The 25,534-nt window shown below is 47.4% G+C and overlaps 1 protein-coding gene across 1 annotated transcript; it reads right to left on the reverse strand.

Annotated features, from left to right (window-relative positions):
• Window positions 1-10,735: 10,735 nt before the first annotated feature.
• Window positions 10,736-20,609, reverse strand: rpl37a (ribosomal protein L37a). Its single transcript, XM_048535298.1, has 4 exons — window positions 20,542-20,609; window positions 20,191-20,319; window positions 19,068-19,150; window positions 10,736-10,876 (listed from the first exon to the last, which is right to left on the reverse strand). Exons 1-4 carry the CDS (start codon window positions 20,542-20,544, stop codon window positions 10,813-10,815), a joined length of 279 nt encoding a protein of 92 aa, XP_048391255.1. The 5' UTR covers window positions 20,545-20,609; the 3' UTR covers window positions 10,736-10,812.
• Window positions 20,610-25,534: the final 4,925 nt, after the last annotated feature.

The following is a 25,534-nucleotide window of genomic DNA, read 5'->3' on the forward strand; positions in this document are numbered from 1 at the left end:
TGGTAAGACATGACCTTCCCTGTACAAAACCATGTTGCCTATCACTGATAAGCCCATTTTCTTCCAAATGGGAATAGATCCTATCCCTCAGTATCTTCTCCAGTAGCTTCCCTACCACTGACATCAGGCTCACCGGTCAATAATTACCTGGATTATTCTTGCTGTCCCTTTTAAACAAGGGGACAACAATAGCAAGTCTCCAGTCGACCGGGATCTCACCCGTGTCTAAGAACACTGCAAAGATATCTGTTAAAGTCCTGCCTATTTCCTCTCTCGCTTCCCTCAGTAACCTGGGATAGATCCCATCCGGACCTGGGGACTTGTCCACCTTAATGTCTTTTAGGATACCTAACACTTCCTCCTTCCTTATGTCAACTTGACCTAGACTAAGCAAACATCTATCCCTAACCTCAACATCTGTCATGTCCCTCTCCTTGGTGAATACCGATGCAAAGTACTTGTTAAGAATGTCACCCATTTTCTCTGACTCGGCACATAACTTTCCTTCTTTGTCCTTAAGTGGGCCAATCCTTTCTCTAGTTACCCTCTTGCTCTTTATATATGAATAAAAGGCTTTGGGATTTTCCTTAACCAGTACAGAACAGAAAGTTCTGTATCCATCTTGCCAGCTCACCCTGATACATATAACTTCACCTTTAGTGCCAGTCTGCCATGAGGGACCTTGTCAAAGGCTTTACTGAAGTCCATGTAGACAACATCAATCATTTTTCTCTCAACTATCTTTGTCACCTCCTCAAAAAACTCAATCTAGCTAGTAAGGCACAGGTTCCCCTGAACTAAACCATGCTGTCACTAATAAGTACATTTGCTTCTGAATGCGTATAGATCTTGACCCAGAGAATAATCTCCCTACCACTGACATGAGACTCACAGGCCTGTAATTTCCTGGATTATTGCTGTTACTCTTCTTAAACAATGGCACAACATTGGCTATTTTCCAGTCCTCTGGGACCTCATCTGTGGCCAAACAGGATACAAAGTACAATCGCTGGAGAAACTTTAATTCGATCCCATGCACATTTTACTTCCTGATCATGTGCTATTGCTGAGTTGCTGTGTCTTCAACAGTGAAAACTGAATCAAAATATTTATTCAAAATGTCTGCTGTTTCACTCTAATTCTTGTCTCAAGTTTCAAGGCTTAAATATTTACTTCAGCTACTCTTCCTTCTGTTTCTTGTAGAACCCTTGCCTGTTTATATATTTCTTGCGAGTTTATCCTCATTGTTGCCCCCTTTTTATTTCAAGTCATTGCTAGTTCCTAAATATTCCTAATTTTCTGGCCTAACACATTGTTCTCCTTTTGTTTCAATTTGATATCTTCCTTGGTCAGCCAGGAAAGATTCACTATTCTTCCAGGGTCTTTTGTTGTCAATCCGGTGTACATTTGATGCAATGGACTTAAATGTTTGCCACTGGCTCTGTTTGTATGCTGTGTCCCTTCCTGCCACACTGGATCTTTCATCACCTGTACTGTTAACCCTTCACAATTGGCCTGTCCTTTCCCTTGAGCTTTCTAAATCTATTTAAAGGTCTCTCTGCAGTCCTGGTTATTTGATTTGTCATGACACTAACAGTTCAGTTTAGATTTGATTCCCTACAGTGTGGGAACAGGCCCTTCAGCCCAACAAGTCCACACCGCCTCTTGGAACATGCCACCCAGACCCATCCCCCGATAACCCACACACCCCTGAACACTACGGGTAATTTAGCATGGCCAATCTACCTAGCCTGCACATCTTTGGACTGTGGGAGGAAATCGGAGCACCCGGAGGAAACCCACGCAGACACAGGGAAAATGTGCAAACTCCACACAGACAGTTACCCGAGGCTAGGATCAAACTCGGGTCCCTGGTGCTGCGAGGCTGCAGTGTTAAACACTGAGCCGCCGTGCCGCCCAGTTGAAGCTCCTCGTAATGGTACAGTTCCCTCTTACTCCAGCAGTGGTGTCATTGCACCATGAACTGAAATCTGAATCATGCATCCAACTTCTGATTATATTTGCCAGTGAATTTTTTTTTAAAAAGCTGAGATCATAGATGTAGGCCCGAAACGTCGGCTTTCCTGCTCCTAAGATGCTGCTTGGTCTGCTGTGTTCATCCAGATCTACACCTTGTTATCGTAGAATCCCTGCAGTGTGGAAACAGGCCATTCAGCTCAACAAGTCCACACCAACCCTCAGGGCATCTCACGCAGACCCATCCCTCTATAACCCACCAAATCTACACACCCCTGAACATTATGGGCAATTTAGCATGGCCAATCCACCTAGCCTGCACATCTTTGGACTGTGGGAGAAAACCCACACAAACAGGGGGAGAACATGTAAATTCCATCACAGGCAGTCAACCAAGGGTGGAATCGAACTGCTGTAAGGCAGCAGTGCAACCACTGAGCCACCAAGCTGCAAGCTGCTGTACTTACCCAGCAGAACCTCTTTTTTAGCCCTATCCATATTATACACATGGGCAACAACTGGATCCTTAACCCTGCCAAAACAACCTTGTTGTGTGGTTCAGTTCCGAGCTTTACACTTCTGGAAAGAATGTAAAGACATTTAGTTTCAGAGATGGTAGGAACTGCAGATGCTGGAGAATCTGAGATAACAAGGTGTGGAGCTGGATGAACACAGCAGGCCAAGCAGCATCAGAGGAGCAGAAAGGCTGACATTTTGGGCCTAGACCTTTCTCACCTTATTATCTTAACGACATTTAGTGTTGCCCCTCAGTTGCACTGCCGTTCCGATGCACTGACTTCCAGTTTTGGAGTTTGATGCTGTGCATGCATCAAAACAAACATTATTGAGGAGTGTGAGACAATGATAGACAGCATATAATAGACAGCGAGTCAGAGAAGTACAGATTGGGAGCAATTGTTCCACAGAAAGGGCACAGCAGACATGTGGAGGCTGTTTAAGGAGCAGTTGTTGTGAATGATGTATAAATTTGTTCCTCTGAGACAGGTAAGAAGGGGTAAGATTAAGGAGCCTTGGATGACGGGTACAGAGGTGCTTCTCATCAAAAAGAAAAAGGCAGCTTACGTAAGGTGGAGGAAGCAAGGGTGTAGCAAAGCTTTAGAGGATTACAGGCTTGCTCAGAAGGAGCTCGAAAGTGGACTGAGGAGTGCCAGGAGGGGGCACGAAAAAGGCTTGGCAGGAAGGATTAGGGAGAACCCAAAGGCATTTTACTCATACGTGAGGAATAAGAGAATGATCAGGGAGAAGGTAGGGCCGATCAGGGATAGCGTAGAGAACTTGTGCGTGGAGTCTGAGCAGATAGGGGAAGCCCTAAATGAGATTTTTTGCTTCGGGTTTCACTAAGGAAAGGGACCTTGTTGTGAATGAGAACTTTGAGGAGCAGGAAAACAGGCTTGAACAGATCAAGATCGAGGAAGTTGATATGCTGGAAATTTTGGCAAACATTAAGATTGATAAGTCCCCAAGGCCAGACCAGATTTATCCTAGGTTGCTCCGGGAAGTGAGAAAGAGGTTGATAAGCCGCTGGCGAAGATCTTTGCTTCCTCACTCTCCATGAGAGTCTTACCGGAAGATTGAAGGGAGGCAAATGTTGTTCCTCTTTTCAAGAAAGGGAATGGGGAAATCCCTGGAAATTACAGACCAGTCTGTCTTACGTCTGTGGTCAGCAAGGTTTTGGAAAGAATTCTGAGAGATAGGATTTACGACTATTTGGAAAAGCATAGCGTGATTAAAGGGAGTTAGTATGGCTTTGTGAGGGGCAGGTCATGCCTTTCAAATCTTATTGAGTTCTTCGAGGAAGTCACGAGACAGGTTGATGAGGGTCGAGCAGTGGACATAGAACATAGAACAGTACAGCACAGAACAGGCCCTTCAGCCCACAATGTTGTGCCGACCATTGATCCTCATGCATGCACCCTCAAATTTCTGTGACCATATGCATGTCCAGCAGTCTCTTAAATGACCTCAATGACCTTGCTTCCACAACTGCTGCTGGCAACGCATTCCATGCTCTCACAACTCTCTGTGTAAAGAACCCGCCTCTGACATCCCCTCTATACTTTCCACCAACCAGCTTAAAACTATGACCCCTCGTGCTAGCCATTTCTGCCCTGGGAAATAGTCTCTGGCTATCAACTCTATCTATGCCTCTCATTATCTTGTATACCTCAATTAGATCACCTCTCCTCCTCCTTTTCTCCAATGAAAAGAGACCGAGCTCAGTCAACCTCTCTTCATAAGATAAGCCCTCCAGTCCAGACAGCATCCTGGTAAACCTCCTCTGAACCCTCTCCAAAGCATCCACATCTTTCCTATAATACGGCGACCAGAACTGGACGCAGTATTCCAAGTGCGGTCTAACCAAAGTTTTATAGAGATGCAACAAGATCTCACGACTCTTAAACTCAATCCCCCTGTTAATGAAAGCCAAAACACCATATGCTTTCTTAAGAACCCTGACCACTTGGGTGGCCATTTTAAGAGATCTATGTATCTGCACACCAAGATCCCTCTGTTCCTCCACACTGCCAAGAATCCTATCCTTAATCCTGTATTCAGCTTTCAAACTCGACCCTCCAAAATGCATCACCTCGCATTTATCCAGGTTGAACTCCATCTGCCACCTCTCAGCCCATCTCTGCATCCTGTCAATGTCCCGCTGCAGCCTACAACAGCCCTCTATACTGTCAACGACACCTCCGACCTTTGTGTCGTCTGCAAACTTGCTGACCCATCCTTCAATCCCCTCATCCAAGTCATTAATAAAAATTACAAACAGTAGAGGCCCAAGGACAGAGCCCTGTGGAACCCCACTCACCACTGACTTCCAGGCAGAATATTTTCCTTCTACTACCACTCGCTGTCTTCTGTTGGCCAGCCAATTCTGTATCCAAGCAGCTAAGTTCCCCTGTATCCCATTCCTCCTGAGCCTACCATGGGGAACCTTATCAAATGCCTTACTGAAGTCCATATACACCACATCCACAGCTCGACCCTCATCAACCTTTCTAGTCACATCCTCAAAAAACTCGATAAGGTTTGTGAGGCATGACCTACCCCTCACAAAGCCGTGTTGACTGTATTTGATCAAGCCATGCTCTTCCAGATGGTCATAAATCCTATCCCTCAGAATCCTTTCTAACACCTTGCAGACGACAGACGTGAGACTTACTGGTCTGTAATTGCCGGGGATTTCCCTATTTCCTTTCTTGAAGAGAGGAATTACATTTGCCTCTCTCCAGTCCTCAGGTACGACTCCAGTGGAGAGCGAGGATGCAAAGATCTTCGCAAGTGGCGAAGATATTGCATTTCTCGCTTCCCAAAGCAGCCGAGGACAAATCTGGTCCGGGCCTGGTGACTTGTCAATCTTAATGTTTGACAAAATATTCAGCACATCAGCTTCCTCTATCTCCATTCCAGCATGCACACCTGCTCTTCAAAGGTTTCATTCACTACAAAGTTCGTTTCTTTCGTAAAGACAGAAGCAAATAACTCATTTAGGGCTTCCCCTATCTCCTCAGACTCCACACACAAGTTCCCTATGCTATCCCTGATCGGCCCTACTCTTTCTTTGATCATTCTCTTATTCCTCACGTAAGTGTAAAATGCCTTTGTGTTTTCCCTGATTCCTTCTGCCAAGCCTTTCTCGTGCCCCTTCCTGGCTCTCCTCAGACCATTTTTGAGCTCCTTCCTTGCCTGCGTGTAATCCTCTCTAGCTGAACTTGACCCTAGCTTCCTCCACCTTATGTAAGCTACCTTCTTCCTTTTCACAAGAAGCTCCACCGCTCTCGTCATCCAAGGTTCCTTTATCTTACCCCTTCTTGCCTGTCTCAGAGGGACATATTTACTCATCACTCGCAACAACTGTTCCTTAAACAGTCTCCACATGTCTATAGTTCCCTTACCATGGAACAATTGCTCCCAGTCCATGCTTCCTAACTCATGTCTAATCGCGTCATAGTTTCCTCTTCCCCAATTAAATATCCTCCCATTTTGCCTAATCCTCTCCTTCTCCATAGCTATGTAGAATGTGAGGCAGTTCTGGTCACTATCACCAAAATGCTCTCCCACCACAAGGTCTGATACCTGCCCCGGCTTGTTTCCGAGCACCAAGTCTAGAATGGCCTCTCCCTTCGTCGGCCTGTCAACGTACTGCGTTAGGAAACCCTCCTGAACACACCTTACAAAATCAGCTCCATTCAAATCTTCTGCTCGAAGGAGGTTCCAATCAATATTAGGAAAGTTAAAGTCACCCATTACAACAACCCTACTGCATGCACACCTTTCCAAAATCTGTCGACCTATGCTTTCTTCAATCTCCCTGCTGCTATTGGGGGGCCTGTAGTAAACCCCTAACGAGGTGACTGCTCCCTTGCTGTTCCTAATTTCCACCCATACTGACTCAGTAGGCAGATCTTCCTCGACAATGGAAGCTTCTGTAGCTGTGATACCCTCTCTGATTAGTAGTGCTACACCCCCTCCTCTTTTCCCCCCCTCCCTATTCTTTTTAAATGTTCTGAACCCTGGAAGATCCAGCAACCATTCCTGCCCATGAGAAACCCATGTCTCTGTTATGGCCACAACATCATAGCACCAGGTACTGATCCATGCTCTAAGTTCATCACTTTTATTCCTGATACTCCTTGCATTAAAGCAAACACACTTTAACCGATCCCTTGGTTCCTTCCCAGGAAAATCCTTCCCACTAGCTGGTCTACCTCTTGCTACTGCCTCACCTGCATCAACTCTCCCCTCTGGTATACAGCTCAGGTTCCCACCCCCCTGCCATACTAGTTTAAACCCTCTCGAACTACTCGAGCAAACCTTCCACCCAGGACATTGGTCCCCTTCCAGTTCAGATGCAACCCGTCCTTCTTGTACAGGTCCCACCTTCCCCAGAAGGCATCCCAATTATCTACATATCTGAAGCCCTCCCTCCTACACCAGCTGCGTAGCCACGTGTTCAGCTGCGCCCGCTCCCTGTTCCTCGCCTCGCTATCTCGTGGCACTGGTAGTAAACCAGAGAACACTACTCTGTTTGTCCTGCTCTGCAGCTTCCATCCTAACTCCCTGAAATCGCTTTTTATATCCTCAATCCTATTTCTGGCCATATCATTTGTGCCAATATGTAACATGATTTCTGGCTGTTCGCCCTCCCCTTTTAGAACCTTATACACCCGATCGGAGACGTCCTGGACCCTGGCACCAGGGAGGCAACATACCTTCCGGGAATCCCGATCCTGACCACAAAATCTCCTGTCAATTCCCCTAACTATTGAGTCCCCTACCACGAGTACTTTTCTATTCTGCCCCCTTCCCTTCTTTGCCACAGTGTCAGGCTCAGTGCCTAGTGTACTTAGATTTCAGCAAGGCATTTGATAAGGTTCCCCATGGCAGGCTCATTCATAAAGTCAGGAGGTATGGGATACAGGGTGATTTAGCTGTCTGGATTCAGAATTGGTTGGCTGACAGGAGGCAGAGAGTAGCTGTCAATGGTAAGTATTCTGCCTGGAGGTCAGTGCTGAGTGGTGTCCCGCAGGGCTCTGCTCTTTGTAGTTTTTATACTTGGATGAGGAGGTTGAGGGGTGGGTCAGTGTGTTTGCTAATGACACAAAGGTTGGAGGTGCCATTGATAGTATCGAGGGCTATTGCAGGCTTCAGCGAGACATTGACAGAATGCAGAACTGGGCTGAGAAATGGCAGATGGAGTTCAACCTGGATAAATGCAAAGTGATGCATTTTGGAAGGTCGAACTTACATGCTGAATATAGGATTAAAGGCAGGATTCTCGGCAGTGTGGAGGAACAGCGGGATTTTGGTGTTCAAGTGCATAGCTCCCTCAAAGTTGCCAGCCAGGTGGATAAGGTTGTTAAGAAAGCATATGGTGTTTTGGCTTTCATTAATAGGGGGATCGAGTTTAAGAGCCACAAGGTTATGCTGCAAAACCCTGGTGAGACCACACTTGGAACATTGTCTCCAGTTCTGGTCGCCCTATTATAGGAAAGACGTGGAGGCTTTGGAGAGGGTGCAAAGGAGGTTTACCAGGATGCTGCCTGGACTGGAGGGCTTGTCTTACAAGGAGAGGTTGACTGAGCTCAAACTTTTCTCACTGGAGAGAAGGCGGAAGGGGTGACCTGATCGAGGTGTACAAGATACCGAGAGGCATGGATAGAGTCAATAGCCAGAGACTTTTCCCAGGGCAGGATTGACTGACACGAGGGGGGGTCATAGTTTTAAGGTGTTAGGAGGAAGGTATAGAGGAGACGTCAGAGGGATGTTCTTCACCTAGAGAGTTGAGTGTGCTTGGAATAGTTTACCAGTGGTAGTCATGGAAGCGGAGTCATTAGTGACATTTAAGCAACTGCTGGACATGCACATGGACAGCAGTGAATTGAGGAGAATGTAGGTTAGGTTATTTTATTTTTGGACTAGGATTATTCCACGGCACAACATCGTGGTCTGAAGGGCCTGTACTGTGCTGTACTTTTCTGTTCTATAGAACATGAGCGTGTGGTTGTGAGAGAGAGACAATGCATGAAAGTGTATGACAGTAGGAAAGGTTTAAGAGGAAAAGGAGGGATTAACAAAAAAAGTCATGAGAAGATTTCAAAGAATGAGGAATTTGATTCATATAGAAAGATTGGAATTGTTTCACTTAAACAGAATGCTAGGAGGAAATTTGATAGAGGGCATCTCCAGAGGTGGGGGAGAGCCTAGTACTACTGTTGGAAGCACCAACAACCACAGACAACTGCCAGAAGAATTAATGCCAACATGAGATAACTTGTTTCCACCAGTGAGTGGTTAAGCAACAGGTTCAATCAGGGAACTCAAAATATTTGTACAGGGCTGCACCAGACGTCAGAAATCACACAACACCAGGTTATAATCAACAGGTTTATTTGAAAACACAAGCTTTCGCAATCCTGCCTCTTCTTCAGGTGTTAGTGAGAGAGGTAGTATCAGACACAGAATTTAAGAGTAGAAGATCACAGCACTGCTAAGGATGTACTAGACAAACCTAAGATGCTGTTAAATCAGTTAGAAAGTTTTAATTGATTAAAACGTACAGAGAAAATGTTCACGCACAAGTGGGGGAGGATAAGCAAGCGAGACAAGGAGTGTATGCACACATGCGCAAGAAGAGTGTGCACGTGAGAGACAGAAGTAGTGTGTGTGCACACAAGGAGGGTGAAAGATGCATTCGGTGTCTGTCTTCTGAGGAGAACATTATGGTTTTTAAGCAGTGGCACATGGGGACTTTTTTTAAAACCATGAAGTGGATGAGGGTGTCACTCACTAGGCAGCATTTATTGCCCAGAGGACAGATCAGATTGCTGTCGGCCTGGAGTCACGTAGTCCAGACTAGGTAAGGATAGCAGTTTCCTTGCCTAAAGGAGATTAGTGAACCAGATGGGTGTTTCCGACAATGGATTCACGGTCATTATTAGATTCTTAATTCCAGGTATTTTTAATTGAATTCAAATTCCATTATCTACTGTGGTGGGATTCAAACCTGTCACTCTAATAGTCCAGCAATAATTACACCACATCACCTCCCCCCTCCTCTACAAAAGGCAGAGATTTATGAAGATTCATGCAACACTGGTTTGAGTCACTGATGGGCTGGGGTGCTAAACTAAGGAAAGCCCCAGACTACCAAAAGACTGGCAGGAATATTCTAGCCACGTGGAGATAGCCAAGGAGCTAGGGCTATTGAGTGCAGCAGGGAAGGCTATGAATATTTATGAATGGTTTTGATGAGTTTATCCTCATTTACCCCAGAGACCATAAATGCTGCTTTAGTTTTCTAGCAATGTGTTTGTTTCAGACTACCAACATTTTTTTTAAAATTCAGAAAGGGGTGTCTGACTTGCTCATCCTTTAGTCACTTCTCTCTCCATTTCCAAAAGGAAATATCTTGGGACTGAAAAACATTAACGTTGTTTCTCCAGATGCTGCCAGACCTGTTGAGCTTCTCCAACATTTTCTACTTTAATCCAAAGGGAATTGGATTAAGGTCTGAAGAGTGGGAAAAGGACACTAATCAGACAACTCATCCAAACAGCCGGCATAAGCACAACGGGCAGAAGAACTTGCTCTGTGCTCCACAATTAAATTCCACAATTTAAGTAGAAGCCTACGAATTTACAACATTCTAACATAGTTTGGCTTGGACAGTACATTGATCAAGTATCACGTTCCAGCAACTACGATTGTGCTAAAGTTGATTAGCCACAGATTTAGGGAAGGAAAAGGTATGAGAATATTTGAAGAAGTGTGAACATTTTCAGAACAGGAACAATTTATGGAAACTGAAAATAATGATTTCCTTAATACAAGATGACTTTGGGATTTAAAGTATTAGTGGCATTTAAGAGTTAAAAGTTTAAACTAAAGCCAAAAGCCAAAGATTTAGATTTCTAAATACCACCAGAAAAAACTTCAAAATTTCATATTAACAAAATAGATGCACTTGCAGCAAGACATCTTTAACGGAGAACAAAAGTGGAAATTTAGTGTAGGAATCAATTTAGAAGTAATTATTTGTTGCTACTCTTAAAACAGCATGGGTCTTTTCCTCAACTCAATCAAAATGTTTTACCTTTCATCAGTAAAAAGGAGTTCAGTCTCCTGAGATCTCTGTGCCAAAACTTCAAAGTACAACAATTAATAGACAAAACATAGCCACCGGTCATTGACAGGTCTTGTTAGCAAATAACAGACTAACAAACAATGGTGTCTTTACTTAAACTTTTATTATTAAGTCTGCTGACACATGCACCTCTAAAAAGGATCCACCTCCCCAGCCACTGTTCACTGATCCTTCAACTCCCGCAGACGACGAATTGCAGATTTCACTGTAACAGCTGAGGTGGTACTAGGAGAAGGAAGAGAGGAAAAACAGTCCGTCAGAGCAAATCTGCCAGGGTTATCTCACAAACAGCTAAGTCACACTTGGCTAAACAAAACAGGATAAGCCAATATATCACAACAAACAGTGCCGATACAGTTGATATAAAGGAACAGCTGACTTTTTATAATACTCTTCATGATCTTCAAATTCATTTAGGCTCAGTGATTCGGTAGCAGAGAACTCCAGTTGTTAAAAAATGTCACAGGAACATCAATTCAAGGGGAAAGCTTCATTTACTTGAATACTCTAGGTCAAGTCAGCAGGAGGGAGGAAGTGTTGGGTATCCTAAAAGGCATTAGGGTGGAGAAGTCCCCAGGTTATTGAGGGAAGCGAGAGGGGAAATAGCCGGGGCCTTAACAGATATCTTTGCAGGATCCTTAAACACGGGTGAGGTCCCGGAGGACTGGAGAATTGATAATGTTGTCCCCTTGTTTAAGGGTAGAAGGGTAATCCAGGTAATTATCGACCCGGTGAGCCTGACGTCAGTGGTAGGGAAGCTGCTGGAAAAGATACTGAGGGATAGGATCTATTCCCATTTGGAAGAAAATGGACTTAGTGATGACAACATGGTTTTGTGCAGGCAAGGTCATGTCTTACCAACTTAATAGAATTCTTTGAGATTGTGAAAAAGTTGATTGAGGAGGGAAAGGCTGTAGATATCACATACATGGACTTCACTAAGGTGTTTGATAAGGTTCCCCATGGCAGGCTGATGGAGAAAGTGAAGTCACATGGGGTCCAGGGTGTGCTAGCTAAATGGATAAAAAACTGGCTAGGCAACAGGAGACAGTAGTAGTGGAAGAGGGTTTCTCAAATTGAAGACAGGGATCTGTGCTGGGACCACTGTTGTTTGTGATATATGTAAATGATTTGGAAGAAGGTATAGGTGGTCATATTAGCAAGTTTGCAGATGACACTAAGATTGGTGGAGTAGCAGATAGTGAAGGGGACTGTCAGAGAATGCAGCAGAACATAGATAGAGTGGAGTTGGGCAGATAAGTGGCAGATGGAGTTCAATCCAGGCAAATGTGAGGTGATGCATTTTGGAAGATCTAATTCATGATCAAACTATACAGTAAATGGAAAAGACCTGGGGAAAATTGATGAACAGAGAGATCTGGGTGTTCAGGTCCATTGTTCCCTGAAGGTGACAACACAGATCAATAGGGTGGTCAAGGAGGGATATGGCATGCTTTCCTTCATTGGGTGGGGTATTGAGTACAAGAGTTGGCAGGTCATGTTGCAGTTGAATAGGACTTTGGTTCGACCACATTTGGAGTACTGTGTACAGTTCTGGTCGCCACATTACCAAAAGGATGTGGATGCTTTGGAGAGGGTGCAGAGGAGGTTCACCAGGATGTTGCCTGGTATGGAGGGTGCTAGCTATGAAGAGAGGTTGAGTAGATTAGAATTATTTTCATTAGGAAGACGGAGATTAAGGTGGCGGGGGCAGGGGGGAACCTGATTGAGGTATACAAAATCATGAGGGGTATAGACAGGGTGGATAGCAAAAAGCTTTCTCCCAGAGAGGGGGACTCAATTACTAGAGGTCATGAGATCAGAGTGAGAGGAGGAAAGTTTATGGGAGATATGCATGGAACATTCTTTACGCAAAGGGTGGTAGGCGCCTGGTACACATTGCCAGTGGAGGTGGTTGATGCAGACACAATAGTGTCTTTTAAGATGTATCTGGACAAGTACATGGATAGTAAAATGTGAGGCTGGATGAACACAGCAGGCCCAGCAGCATCCCAGGAGCACAAAAGCTGACGTTTCAGGCCTAGACCCTTCATCTGATGAAGGGTCTAGGCCCGAAACGTCAGCTTTTGTGCTCCTGGGATGCTGCAATCATCCAGCGTCACATTTTATTATCTTGGATTCTCCAGCATCTGCAGTTCCCATTATCACAGGTACATGGATAGGCAGGGAGCAAAGGGATACAGACCCTTAGAAAATAGGTGACAGGTTTAGGCAGAGGATCTCAGTCAGCACAGGCTTGGAGGGCCAAAGGGCCTGTTCCTGTGCTGTAATTTTCTTTGTTCTTTTCTTTGTTCTTGTACTTTCTTCAGAAAGACTCAATTATGCTTGGAGTCCACAGACTGACCATAAGATACAAGAGCAGAATTAAGCCATTTGGCTCAGAGTCTGCTCTGCCATTTGATAATGGCCGATCAATTTATCCTGCCTTTTCCTAGTAACCTTTAATCCTCTTACTAATCAAGAATGTATCAATCCCTACCTAAAACACATTCAATATTCCATAGACCAAGGTAATATCCAGGTTTGGGTTCACAAGTGCTGAGCAATCTTGGAGACACACAAGTGCCAGACAATAACCATCTCCAATGAAAGATAATTTAACCATTGCCCTTGTCATTCTGTAGCCTACGATCACTCAATCCCCCATGATAAACTTGTGGGAAGGAATCGAACTGGTCCAGCCAAATAAGGAGGGGGATGGCTATGGAGGTAATGTAATAAAAAAGTAATCCAGAGCCTGATAGTATATTCCTGAAGACCCAGATATGGTGGAATTTGAATTGAATAAAAATCTAAAATTCAAAATCCAACAGTGACAACAAAACCATTTATGATTATGAAGATATGTGGTTCACTAATATCCTTTAGGGCAAGAAATCTGCCCTCCTTACCTGGTCTGGCCTCCATATGACAAAGCCAAATCTGAGCAATTAGGGATGGGAAATAAATACCAGCCTAGCTAGTGACATCCTATTCCAGTGAGTGAGCATTTCAAAATATAGATGCGCAGGTCACAGAGTTGAATTCCAAAGCAAGTAATTCCACAGTAAAGTTTACTATTCAGGTTAGCCAGGGCATAGTAAAAGAAGGGAAAAGACTTCAGGTTTTAAGTGCATTTATTTCAACACACGAGACCCAACTGCTAAGATGAGCTCATGAGTATGGATTGGCTCTGGGGACTGGGAAATAATAACCATAACAGGAACTGAAAGAAGGGCAGGGCTGGCGGCTCAATGTTCCAGGATACAGAAGCGACAGACACGACAGAAATACAAGTGAGCAGCAGGAGTTGTCCTTTTCATAAGGAACGACATAACAACAGTGCTTAGACAGGGTATTCTTCAGTAGCCATCATATCAGGCCATATGGTTAGAACTCAAGAAAAAAAAGGATGGTCACATTGTTGGAACTGTATAATAGGCCCCCTAATAGCCAGCAGCCACTACAGGAGCAGATGTGTGGTGACTGCAGATACCTGTAGAAATAACATAGTAGTACTGGCTTGAGATTTTAATTTCCCCCTTTATTGACTAGGCCACCCAGAGTGTAAAAGGCATGGACGTGGTGGAATTTGTCAAACGTGTCCAAGAGCATTTCCTAATCAACATGTAGAGGATCCTACTCAGGAGGGTGCAACAATGGACCTCGTCTTAGGAAATGAGGTTGGGCAAGTGACTGAAGTGTCAGTCAGAGAGCACTTTGGGTCCAGTGACCCTTACATGTTTTAACAATTATGGAAAGAGACGGAAAAGATAAGACGGGTCCCCAGGTTAAGGTGCTGAAGTAGGGCCAATATTGGGGCCATTAGGCAGGACCTAGCAGTAATTGATTTGGTGAGTCTATGTGAAGGAAAAGGAGTGAGTGGCAAATATCAGGCTTTTAAAAAGTGTGATATCCACAGTGCAGGGTCAGTACATCCCTGCGAGGGATAAGGGGAAAGCTGGCAGGTTTAGGGATCCCTGGCAGACAAGGAATATCGAGGCTCTGGACAGGAAAAAGTAGTAGTTTAAACCCAATGTTGGCCTATCGGGCTCAGGGTCCTAGATGACTATAAAGAAGCATCAGAGCACACTTTAGGAAAATCAGAAGAGAGAGCATGAAATGGATCTGGCAGATAAGGTTAAGACAATCTCAAGAGATTCAATAGTTTTGTTAAAAAGGGTGTTTAGAGAGACAGTAGGTCCCATTGAAGATCAGCATGGCCATCTGTGTGTTAAGCCACAGGAGACGGAGAGATTATTAATGAATATGTATCCTCAGTGTTTACTGACAAGAGAATCATAGATGCTAAAGAAATAAGAGAAACCACATACATATTACCAGACAGGAGGTGTCTGCAGCCTTAGATTACATTGTATAAATCTGCCAGGGAGGCAATGGCCCAGTGGTATTATCAGTGGACTGTTAATACAGAGATACAAATAATGTTCTGGGGTGAGATAGTAGGAACTGCTGTTTCTGGAGAAGCTGAGATAACAGTGCAGAGCTGGACGCAGGAAAAGCATCTCATTTCACTTGGAAACCTTGCAGCCCAAGGGTATCAACGTGAACTGCACAAGCTTCATAGAACAATACAGTTCCGAACAGACCCTTCGGCCCTCAATGTTGCGCCGACCTGTGAACTAATCTAAGCCTATCCCCTACACTATCCCATCATTATCCATATGCTTATCCAAGGACAGTTTAAATGCCCCTAATGTGGCCGAGTTAACTACATTGGCAGGCAGGGCGTTCTATGCCCTTAGCACTGAGTTCAAAATCTCCCCTCCCCCAAGGGCATCCCAAAACCAGCCCAGCTTGTCCCCACCACCCTAGCCATTCCTCCCACCTCAAGTCCCACCCCCATCTCATACCCACTATTCTCACCCCGCCTCCTTGATTGTTCGCCCTCCCTGGACCAACCTATCTCCTCCCTAACTCCCCACCTACAGTCCAAGCCTGCCTCTTTGACCAGTCAGTCGCCTCGCCACCTATAATCTCCTATTTTCATCTATCTGCCTTCCCCTCTCCCGATTTATTTCAGAATCCTCTCCCTCTCCCCCATTTCTGAAGGGTCTCGACCCAAAAAATCAGCTTTCCCGCTCCTCTGATGCTGCTTAGCCTGCTTTGTTCATCCAGCTCTACACCGTGTTATCTCTAACGTTCTGGGGACCTGGGTTTGAATCCCACCATGGCAGATGGTGGAATTTGAATTCAATAAAATATCTGGAATTAACAATCTAATGACGACCACAAATCCATTGTCAGCTGTTGAAAAATCCATCTGGTTCACTAATGTCCTTAAGGGAAGGAAACTGCCATCCTTACCTGTCTGGCCTTCATGTGACTCCAGACCCACAGCAATGCAGCAATTTGGGATGGGCAATAAAATGCTACCTGGCCAGCAACCCCCTCATCCGGTGAATGAATTAAGAAAAAGTCCATCCTCTGACATTGTGGGAGTTTAGTGAAGAAATTACAGAGGCCCTTGCAGAGATTTTTGCTTCACCTTTAGCCACTGGTGAAGTTGCAAAGACTGCTATTCTATCGTTTAAGAAAGGTAGCAAAGACAAGCCAGGGAACTACAGGCCTGTGAGCCTGACATCAGTGGTAGGCACGTTATTGAAGAGGATACCAAGGGACAGGATCAACCACCCTTTGAACATAGAACAGTACAGCACAGTACGGGCCTTTGCCCCGCAATGCTGTGTCGAACTTTTACTCTAATCGTAAGGTTTATCTGACCTACAGCCCAACCTTATATTATCATTCATATGCTTATCTAATAGGCGCTTAAGTGTGCCTAATGAGGCCGACTCCACGAGCCTCTCCGGCAATGCATTCCACGTCCCAATCAGAGTAAAGAACCTACCTCTGACGTCTCCCCTATAGATACCTCCACTCACTTTAAAACTATGCTCCCTCATAATAGCTACCTCCACCATAGGCAAGTGTGTCTCTGGCTGTCTATTCTATCTACATCTCTGATCATTTAGATAGTGAAGGTTTGATTAGGGATCGTCAGCATGGATTTGTGCACAGGAAGTCACGTTTAACAAATCTTTGATTTTTTTCAAGGAGGTAATCAAGAGGATGAAGGAGGGTAGGGCAGTGGATGTTGTCCGTATGGACTTTAGTAAGGCCTTTGACAAGGTCCTGCACAGCAGTCTAGTCATGAAAGTTAAGATGCACAGGATACAGGGAGAGGTAGCTAATAGATTCAAAATTGGCTTGATGGTGGGAAGCAGAGGGTGATGGTTGAAGGCTCTTTCTCAGACTGGAGGCCTGTGGCTAGCTAGTGGTGTGCCATAGGGATTGGTGCTGGGACCTTAAAATTAGAGGGATCAGGTAGACAGTGGTGACAGCATGTTGGCCTTTATTGGCCAAGGCAGTGAATATGGAGTTGGGAAGCTGTGTTACAGTTGTATCAGTTATTGCTGAGGCCACACTTGGGGTATTGTGTTCAGTTTTGGCAAGCCTGTTATAGGAAAGACATGGCTAAACTGGAAGTGTGTAAAGCAGATTTACGGAGGAAGTCACCAGGACTAGTGGGCCTGAATAAAAGGGAGAGGTTGGCCAAGAAAGGACTTTATTCCTTGGAACATAGGAGAATAAGGGATGACCGTATTGAGGCAATTAAATCATGAGGGGCACAGATCTTTCTCCCCAGGAACGGGAAATTGAAAAAGTTTAAGGTGAGAGGGGAATGATTTAAGGAGGACCCGAGGGGCAACCTCTTCATGCAAAGTGGTGTACACAAAGAACGGGGTGACAAGAAAGTAGTTGAGGCAGGCATAATAGCAACATTTAAAAAAATTTGGATAGGTACATGAGATACCCGTCCCCGCAATAACCCGCAACTCATCCCTCACACCCCGTCCCCGCAATAACTGCCAAAAGAGAATCCCCTCGTCCTCACATACCACCCCACCAACCTCCGGATACAACGCATCGTCCTACAACACTTCCCACATCTACAATCCAAACCCATCACCAAAGACATTTTTGCATCCCCACCCTGTCTACCTTCCAGAGAGACCACTCTCTCTGGGACTCCCTTCTTCACTCCACACTCCCCGACACCCGGCACTTTCCCCTGCAACCGCAGGATGTGCTACACTTACCCCCACATCATCTCCCTCACCTCCATCCCAGACCCCAAGACGACTTTCCATATCAAGCAGATGTTCACCTGCACTTCTGTCAATCTGATATACTGCATCCACTGTACCCGTTGTAGCTTCCTCTACATTGGGGAAACCAAGCAGAGGCTTGGGGACTGCTATGCAGAACACGTCCGCTCGGTTCGCAATAAACAACTGCACCTCCCAGATGCAAACCATTTTAACTCCACCTCCCATTCCTTAAGATGACATGTCCATCCTAGGCCTCCTGCAGTGCCAAAATGATGCCACCCATAGGTTGCAGGAACAGCAACTCGTTCTGCTTGGGAACCCTGCAGCCCAATGGTATCAATGTGGATTTCACAACCTCCAAAATCTACCTGCTTCCCCCCTCCAACTGCATCCCAAAACCAGCCCAGCTCATCCCGCCTCCCTAACCCTCCTCCCGCCTTAAGCCACACCTCCATTTCCTACCCACTAACCTCGTCCCAACCCCTTGACCTGTCCATCCTCCCCAGACAGACCTATCTCCTCTCCACCTTCAGTCCACCTCCCCCTCTCTCCCTATTTATTCCAGCTCCCTCTCCCCAACCCACCTTTTCTGATGAAGGGTCTATGCCCAAAACGTCAGCTTTTGTGCTCCTAAGATGCTGCTTGGCCTGCTGCATTCATCCAGCTCCACACTGTTATCTCAGATAGATACATGGATTGGAAGGGTTTGGAGGGAAATGGACCAAATGCAGGCAATTGGAACTAGTTGCGGAAAAGGGCCTGTTTCCATGCTGATTACTCTGAATTCCCTGCTCAACGTGTCCCTAATAGAACTGAGGGTGTTCCTAACCCCAAAAAGTACAATAATTCAAGACGACTAGCTGAATTTCTGTTATCCAATCACAAGATGCAGATGTCACTGGCTGGGCAAGCATTGTTCAGCGCCAGTTAACTAGACAGTAAAAAGCCAACCACATTGCTGTAGGTCTGGAGTCACGTGTAGGCCAGATCAGGTAAGGATAGCGGTTTCCTTAGCTAAAGGACATTAGTAAATCAGATGTATTTTTATAACGATGGATTCTTGGCCATTGTTCTCAATTCTGGATCTTTATTAAATTCAGATTTTACCATTTCCCACAGTAGGATTTGAAGCCAGATCCTCAGAATATTACCCAGGACAGTGGATCAATACTGTAGAGATAATACCACTAGGCCATCACCTAAGTCCTATCTCAATCAACAGACACTGTGCTCCACTTTCCAACTTGCTCCTCCTGCCCCAGTAAGAACTGTTCACTTACTTGTAGGCCCAAGCCCCTCCGGCTACTGTTTTCATGCAGGATCCACAATGCCAGATGCCTACAGCTCTCCTCTTCATCTTAGTCTGAAAAAGCAAGACAAGTCAATCAGAACTGGAAAATCATGCAGGCAAGCTCACAGGCCCTTCGTTTCAACTAGTCCACGCCATGTTCCCAACCTAAACTAGTCCCACTTGCCTAGATTTGGTCCATATCCCTCCAAACTCTCCCAATTCATGTACTTAACCCAACGTCTTTTAAAATATTCTAATTGTACCTGCATCCACCACATTCTCTAGCAGGTCATTCCACATATGAATGACTATGTAAAAAGGCTGTCCCTAACTAACTTTTAAGAACTTTCATATTTCATCCTAAAACAATGCCCCCCACCGTCCACCTTTTGAACTCCTCCAGTCTGCGTAAAAGACTCTTGTTGTTCATCTTATCTATCCCTTCAATTTTATAAACCTCTTATGGTGAGTTCTGCACCTCCTAAGGTTCAGGTAGGAAGTTCCAGCCTATCCAGCTTACAGAATACAGTGCTGGTGGGGACACATCTGTGGCATTTTAACAGTGGGTATCACAGGTGTCAGTGCTAGGAACAGGAAAAGAAACAGTAAAACTGCAGTATTGTACAGGTGGGGCACAGGCCTGTCTGTGTATACCATCGGTGTACAGCACTGGCAAGGGCAGGTCTGAGACCGTATTATGTTGGGGTACAGAACTGGTGGCAATTGGGGAGGGGGTGAAGAGAGAGCAGTGTCTGTCATTATATATCACCTGGGTACAGTACTGGTTGGGGGGGGGGGGGGGGGAGAGAAGGGGGTTGGGGGGCAGGTCTGTCCCTGTGTGGCACTGAACCACATTGCTTACACACATCCCTTGCACTACCAGAGGCATACCCCACGTCTATCCATTTACCCCCCACCACCGCCCCCCCAGACACCCCCACCACCCCGGACAACCACGTCTCTCCCGTCACACCCCCCCCCCCCACCCCAGGACTCCCACCCACGCCCCCACCCCAAGTCTCTCCCGTCACACCACGCCCCCCCCCCCAACCCCGCGTCTGTCTCTCTCTCCGCCCCACCCCGGACACCCTTCCCCAACCCCTGCCCCGGACCTTGCCGCAGAACGAGCAGGTGTACTTGGCGTGTTGGCTGATCTCGATCTTCTTGACCATTTTGCGAAGGGACGCTCCGTACCGGGTTCCATACTTGCCTACGATGCCCACCTTCTTGGTCCGCTTGGCCTGAAACATAAACACCACGGATCAAAGCACAGCCCCGGAGACAACGCTAGGCCCCAGATCCTCCCCGTACCCAGACCCCTCGGCTCCATAACCGGCTGCCTGATCGATGGGAGGTGAGAGGGGGGCCCCCCGGGAAAGGTAAGGCCGCCGATGGTTCCCGGTGAGTCCGGATGGAGGCGGATTGCGGCCCAGGCCCAGGTACAAGATCCACAGGCAACTCACCATCTTCAGAGCAAAGAGGGCGGCGCCTAGTGCGCACGCGCTATAACGGCCGTACCACGCGTGCGCAGACCGTTGCCCGGCATTTAAAGGTGCAACGTTCTCGAATCTTAAGAAGGCAAGTTACTTAAAACCTTCTTCATAAACTTTGGACAGTTACTTCTCCGCTGTGTGCTGTAGGTTGTTCAGGTTTCGAAACCAAGTATTAGTTGTATGGATTATTGTAGCCCTGAGTGTTAGGGTGGGGTTTGAAATCCTGCTCATCAAATATTCTCTCAGTCAAATGAAGGTTGACCCGGCACATTGTATATCGTGATAAATGCTCTCATCTATGATTGTCTTCATTAGATGGAGGATCCCCATGTATAGATTATAATTCACATTTCAAACGTTCAGCTGTTCAGCTTCATCAAATGAGGAAAGGTGAGAGATTTTTGGTTGGACCTTAGTTTTCCAGTTGTTTACTGCAAGGCCAATTTCCTAATTCACTTTACAAAAGGAATCAAAAATGACCAGAGATAACAAGGTGTAGAGCTGGATGAACACAGCAGGCCAAGCAGCAACTCCTAAGATGCTGTTTGGCCTGCTGCGTTCATCCAGCTCTACACCTTCTTATCTCGGATTCTCCAGCATCTCCAGTTCCTGTTATTTCTGATACAAAAATGACCAAGTCAGTTTCTGAGTGAGTGGGTACATGAGCACCATCTCCTTACTGAGGTTCTGCGACAAACATTGGAATGGCTTTGATTTTGGATTGGACACAGCATAAGAGGAAAAGACAGGGTGGATCGAGATACACTATTTCCACTGGTTAACAAAGTGTGGAGCTGGATGAACACAGCAGGCCAAGCAGCATCTTAGGGGCACAAAAGCTGATGTTTCAGGCCTAGACCCTTCATCAGAAAAGGGGGTTGGGCAGAGAGTTCTGAATAAATAGGGAGAGAGGGGGAGGATTACGGTTAGGTTGATTGATTTGATTTGATTTATTGTCATGTGTACCTAAGTAGAGTAAAAAGCTCTGTTTGCAAGCAGTACAGGCAGATTGTAGTAAGCAAGGACATACAGATCTAAGGGTGAAAAATACTTGGACAGAGTGAGGCATACAGGTTACACTGCACAGCACATGCTCAAGGCAAGATCAACGTTAACAAGATCAGTATTATTTGAAATTAGAGAGTCCATACATCAGTGTAATTCACAAACAACAGTGGTCCCAACACGGATCCCTGTGAAACACCACTAGTCACAGTTCTCCATTTTGAGAAACTCCCTTCTACTACAACTCTCTGTATCCTGTTGTCCAGCCAGTTTTTTTATCCATCTAGCTAGTACACCCTGGACCCCATGCGACTTAACTTTCTCCATCAGCCTAACATGGGGAACCTTATCAAATGCCTTACTGAAGTCATTGGTATAACATCTACAGCCTTTCCCTCATCTATCAACATTGTCATTTCCTCAAAGAATTCTATCAAATTGGTAAGACACAACCTTCCCTGCACAAAATCGTACTGCCTATCACTAATAAGCCCATTTTCTTCCAAATGTAAATTGATCCAATCCCTCAGTATCTTCTCCAGTAGCTTCCCTACCACTGACATCAGGCTCACCAGTCTATAATTACCTGGATTATCCTTGCTACCCTTCTTAAACAAGGGAACAACATTAGCAATTCTGTAGTCCTCCGGGACCTCAACTATGCTCAAGGATGCTGCAAAGATATCTGTTAAGGCCCCAACTATTTCCCCTCTCACTTCCCTCAGTAACCTGGGATAGATCCCATCCCATCTTAACGCCTTTTAGAATAGCCAACACTCCCCCCGCTCCTTATGCTGACTTGACCGAAATTAATCAAACATCTATCCCTAACCTCAACATCTGGAGATTTTCAAGGAGAAAGGAGGTGAGGGCTCCCTCTCTGTACTGACCACTGTCCCGCTGTTCGTGATGCTGGTGCAGAGGAGCTGTGTGGTGCCAGCAGCTGATGTCCTGACCTTCCTCAGAAGGTACGTGAAGGTGGAAGGGGACCTAACCAACATCATGGACCCCTTCGGGATTTGGGCCAGTAAGAGGCAGGTCAGGGTGACGCTGAGGATGGGCGCGGACGGGATCATACACCCACCATCCAGTTTTGCGATCGGCAGGAGCAAGGGCTACCTGACCTATGCAGGGCAACCTAAAGTCTGCCATGCCTGTGGTAGGTCAGGTCACGTGGCGGCCGACTGCAAAGCCACCATCTGCAGGGAGGAGGGACACCTTGCAAAGGATTGTCCAAAAGAAAAAACCTGCAAGCTTTGCAGGGAAGTGGGCCACCTCTACAGGGCATGCCCGCAGCGGGGGACCATCTACGCCCAGGTCGCCGGCAGGTGCAATGCGGGGCAAGCCCCTCCGGAGGAGAGGACCCCCCTAGTGTGCAGGAGGGCCATGTTGTGCAGGAGGGCCCAGCCCCGCAGGACGGACCCGAGGCCAGCAAAGCGCCCCTGCAGGCTCCGCTCCCTGCCGACAACCCAGAGTCGATGGAGGAGGCGACAGGTGACCCAGGTGAGTGGTCGACGGTCCGGAAGGCAAGGAAGAAGGCACGCTGGTGGGCCCCGGCACCGCAACCATCAGGCGGGAAGAGGCAGCTACAGAAGGGCTATAAGAGCTCCTCTGATGAGGGGGATTCGGAAGAGGCCCGGCCAAAGCAGAAGCTAAAGATCTCAAGGGAGAAGGAAAGCAGCACCCCGCTTCCAGGTGACGGGAGGCGTCCTGAGGCTCCCTCTGACACCCAGCCACGTGCCGCTGGGACACTGGAGGGCACCCCAGAACCTTCAGGTGGGAAGCAGGAAACAGCGTGCCCCCAGCCTGACCCAGAGCCAGACTCTCCTGCCTCCGTACCCCCAACGGGGGGATGCCACCCGGAAGGCAGCACTGACGGTTTCCTGAGCCCGGAGAGCGTCCAGCAGTTCGCCCGGGCAATGGGAATGAAGGGACAGATGGAGGGGCTGGACCTTGGACTCAGGGAGGGTGCTGTGGTGACTGCCCACAATGGGGGTATGAGTTGCGAGCGTTAATGTGTGCAGCATCAAGTCCACCGCAAGATGTGTCCACTTTGGCCTACCTGACCACCGTCAGGGCAGACCTCCTGTTTCTGCAGGAGTGCGGGATACCGTACCTCAGCAGGTACGGGAAATGGTCGGGCGCCCGGACCTGTGGGCCTTCGATCTGTTCGGGGGGTAACGACTGTCGCTCCTCGGGCCTGGCTATTCTGCTGCGGGGGCGCAACTTCACCATCTCTCAAGTTCAGGAGGTGGGGGGGCTGCCCCCTAGTGGCTGACGTCACCTACAGGAACGCTCCCCTGAGGCTGATCAACATGTACGCCCCAGCGGTACGGAGTGAGCGGTTGGCTGTTCTGCAGCGGCTTCCACCCCTGCTGGCTACGTCCAGGCCAGTCATCCCAGGCGGAGATTTCAACTGCGTCATCGATGCAGATGGAAGATCCGGCGTGGGGACAGCGGGTGGGGGGAGTCAACTGGACGTCACGTCCAGATTCCTGATGGGCACGGTGAAGGACACCAAGCTGCTCGACGTCTTCAGCACCCCTGCAGACGGAGCGCAGCAGAGGTACACCTGGTTGCGGCCAGACAGGTCTATCCGCTCAAGGATAGACTTCCTGTTTGTGTCACGGGCGTTCTCGGTCAGGTCCACCGGCGTCGAGCCGGTGTTCTTCTCTGACCACTGCCTCCTGCTGGCCGACTGTCACTTACAGGACAACCAGCTGGCCGGCAAGGGAATGTGGAAGCTCAACACGACTCTGTTGACTCCAGAGAACGTCAAGGAGCTTAAGAGGGAATACGCCGGTTGGAGAACCGTGAAACCCCTCTTTGAGTCTCCGGGCGACTGGTGGGAGACAGTGAAGGATAACATCAAGAGGCTCTTTGACCTCAAGGGTGTTCGGAAGGCGAGAGCGAGGCAGGGAAAGCTGTCGCAACTCCAGAAAAGGGTGCAGAACCTGCTCCTTCTGCAGTCGATGGGGGTCGATGCCACGGAGGACAGCCCCAAGGTGAGGGGCCAGCAAGCCTCGCTCTCCGCCACGGAGGCATCCAGGATAATCTTCTGGTCCAGGGTCCACTCCGTGGAGCAGGACGAGACGTGCTTGCGTTTCTTCTTTCAGAAGGTGCACAAAGAGAGCTCTGTGCTTAGCCGGCTGAAGGACGACGATGGCTCGGTGACGTCATCTCAGCCTGACATTTTGAGGATCAGCAGATCCTTCTATGCCGGACTGTACGACACGAAGCCCACGGACAGCACAGCCTCTGAGTCGTTCCTGTCGTCTGTCACGGAGGTCTTGGACGACGGCACGAGGGAGTGGCTGGACCGGCCGATATCCCTGGATGAGCTGACCAGAGCCCTCAAGTCCTTTGAGAGGAATAAGACTCCGGGGAGCGATGGCTTACCGGTCGAGCTGTATTCCGCTCTGTGGGACCTGGTCGGCCAGGACCTGCTGGAGGTGTACGATAGTGAGCTTTGGGCAGGGGAAATGTGCAGGTCCATGAGGAGGGGCATCATCACCCTCATTTACAAGAGGAAGGGGGGAGAGGGAAGAAATTAAGAATTGGCGTCCCATTTCATTATTGAATGTGGACTACAAAATCCTGGCCAAGGCCATAGCCAACCAGGTCTGGTCCGTCCTGGAGTCAGTGATTCACCCTGACCAAACCTGTGCTGTGCCGGGTAGGAAGATCGCTGAGAGCCTTGCGCTCATCAGGGATACGATCGCCTACGTGCAGGACAGGAGGGTGGACACCTGCCTCGTCAGCCTGAACCAGAGAAGGCCTTTGACAGGGTCTCTCATGCTTATTTGAGGGACGTCCTCTCCAAATTGGGGTTTGGGGAGGGCATCCGCAATTGGATCCGGCTGCTCTACACCAACATCGTTAGCGCAGTCTCGATCAACGTGTGGGAATCGGACAGTTTTCCCGTCAGATCTGGAGTCAGGCAGGGCTATGGAGCCCT

This window comes from Stegostoma tigrinum, chromosome 7 (genome assembly GCF_030684315.1).
Source record: "Stegostoma tigrinum isolate sSteTig4 chromosome 7, sSteTig4.hap1, whole genome shotgun sequence".
NCBI lineage: Eukaryota > Metazoa > Chordata > Chondrichthyes > Orectolobiformes > Stegostomatidae > Stegostoma > Stegostoma tigrinum.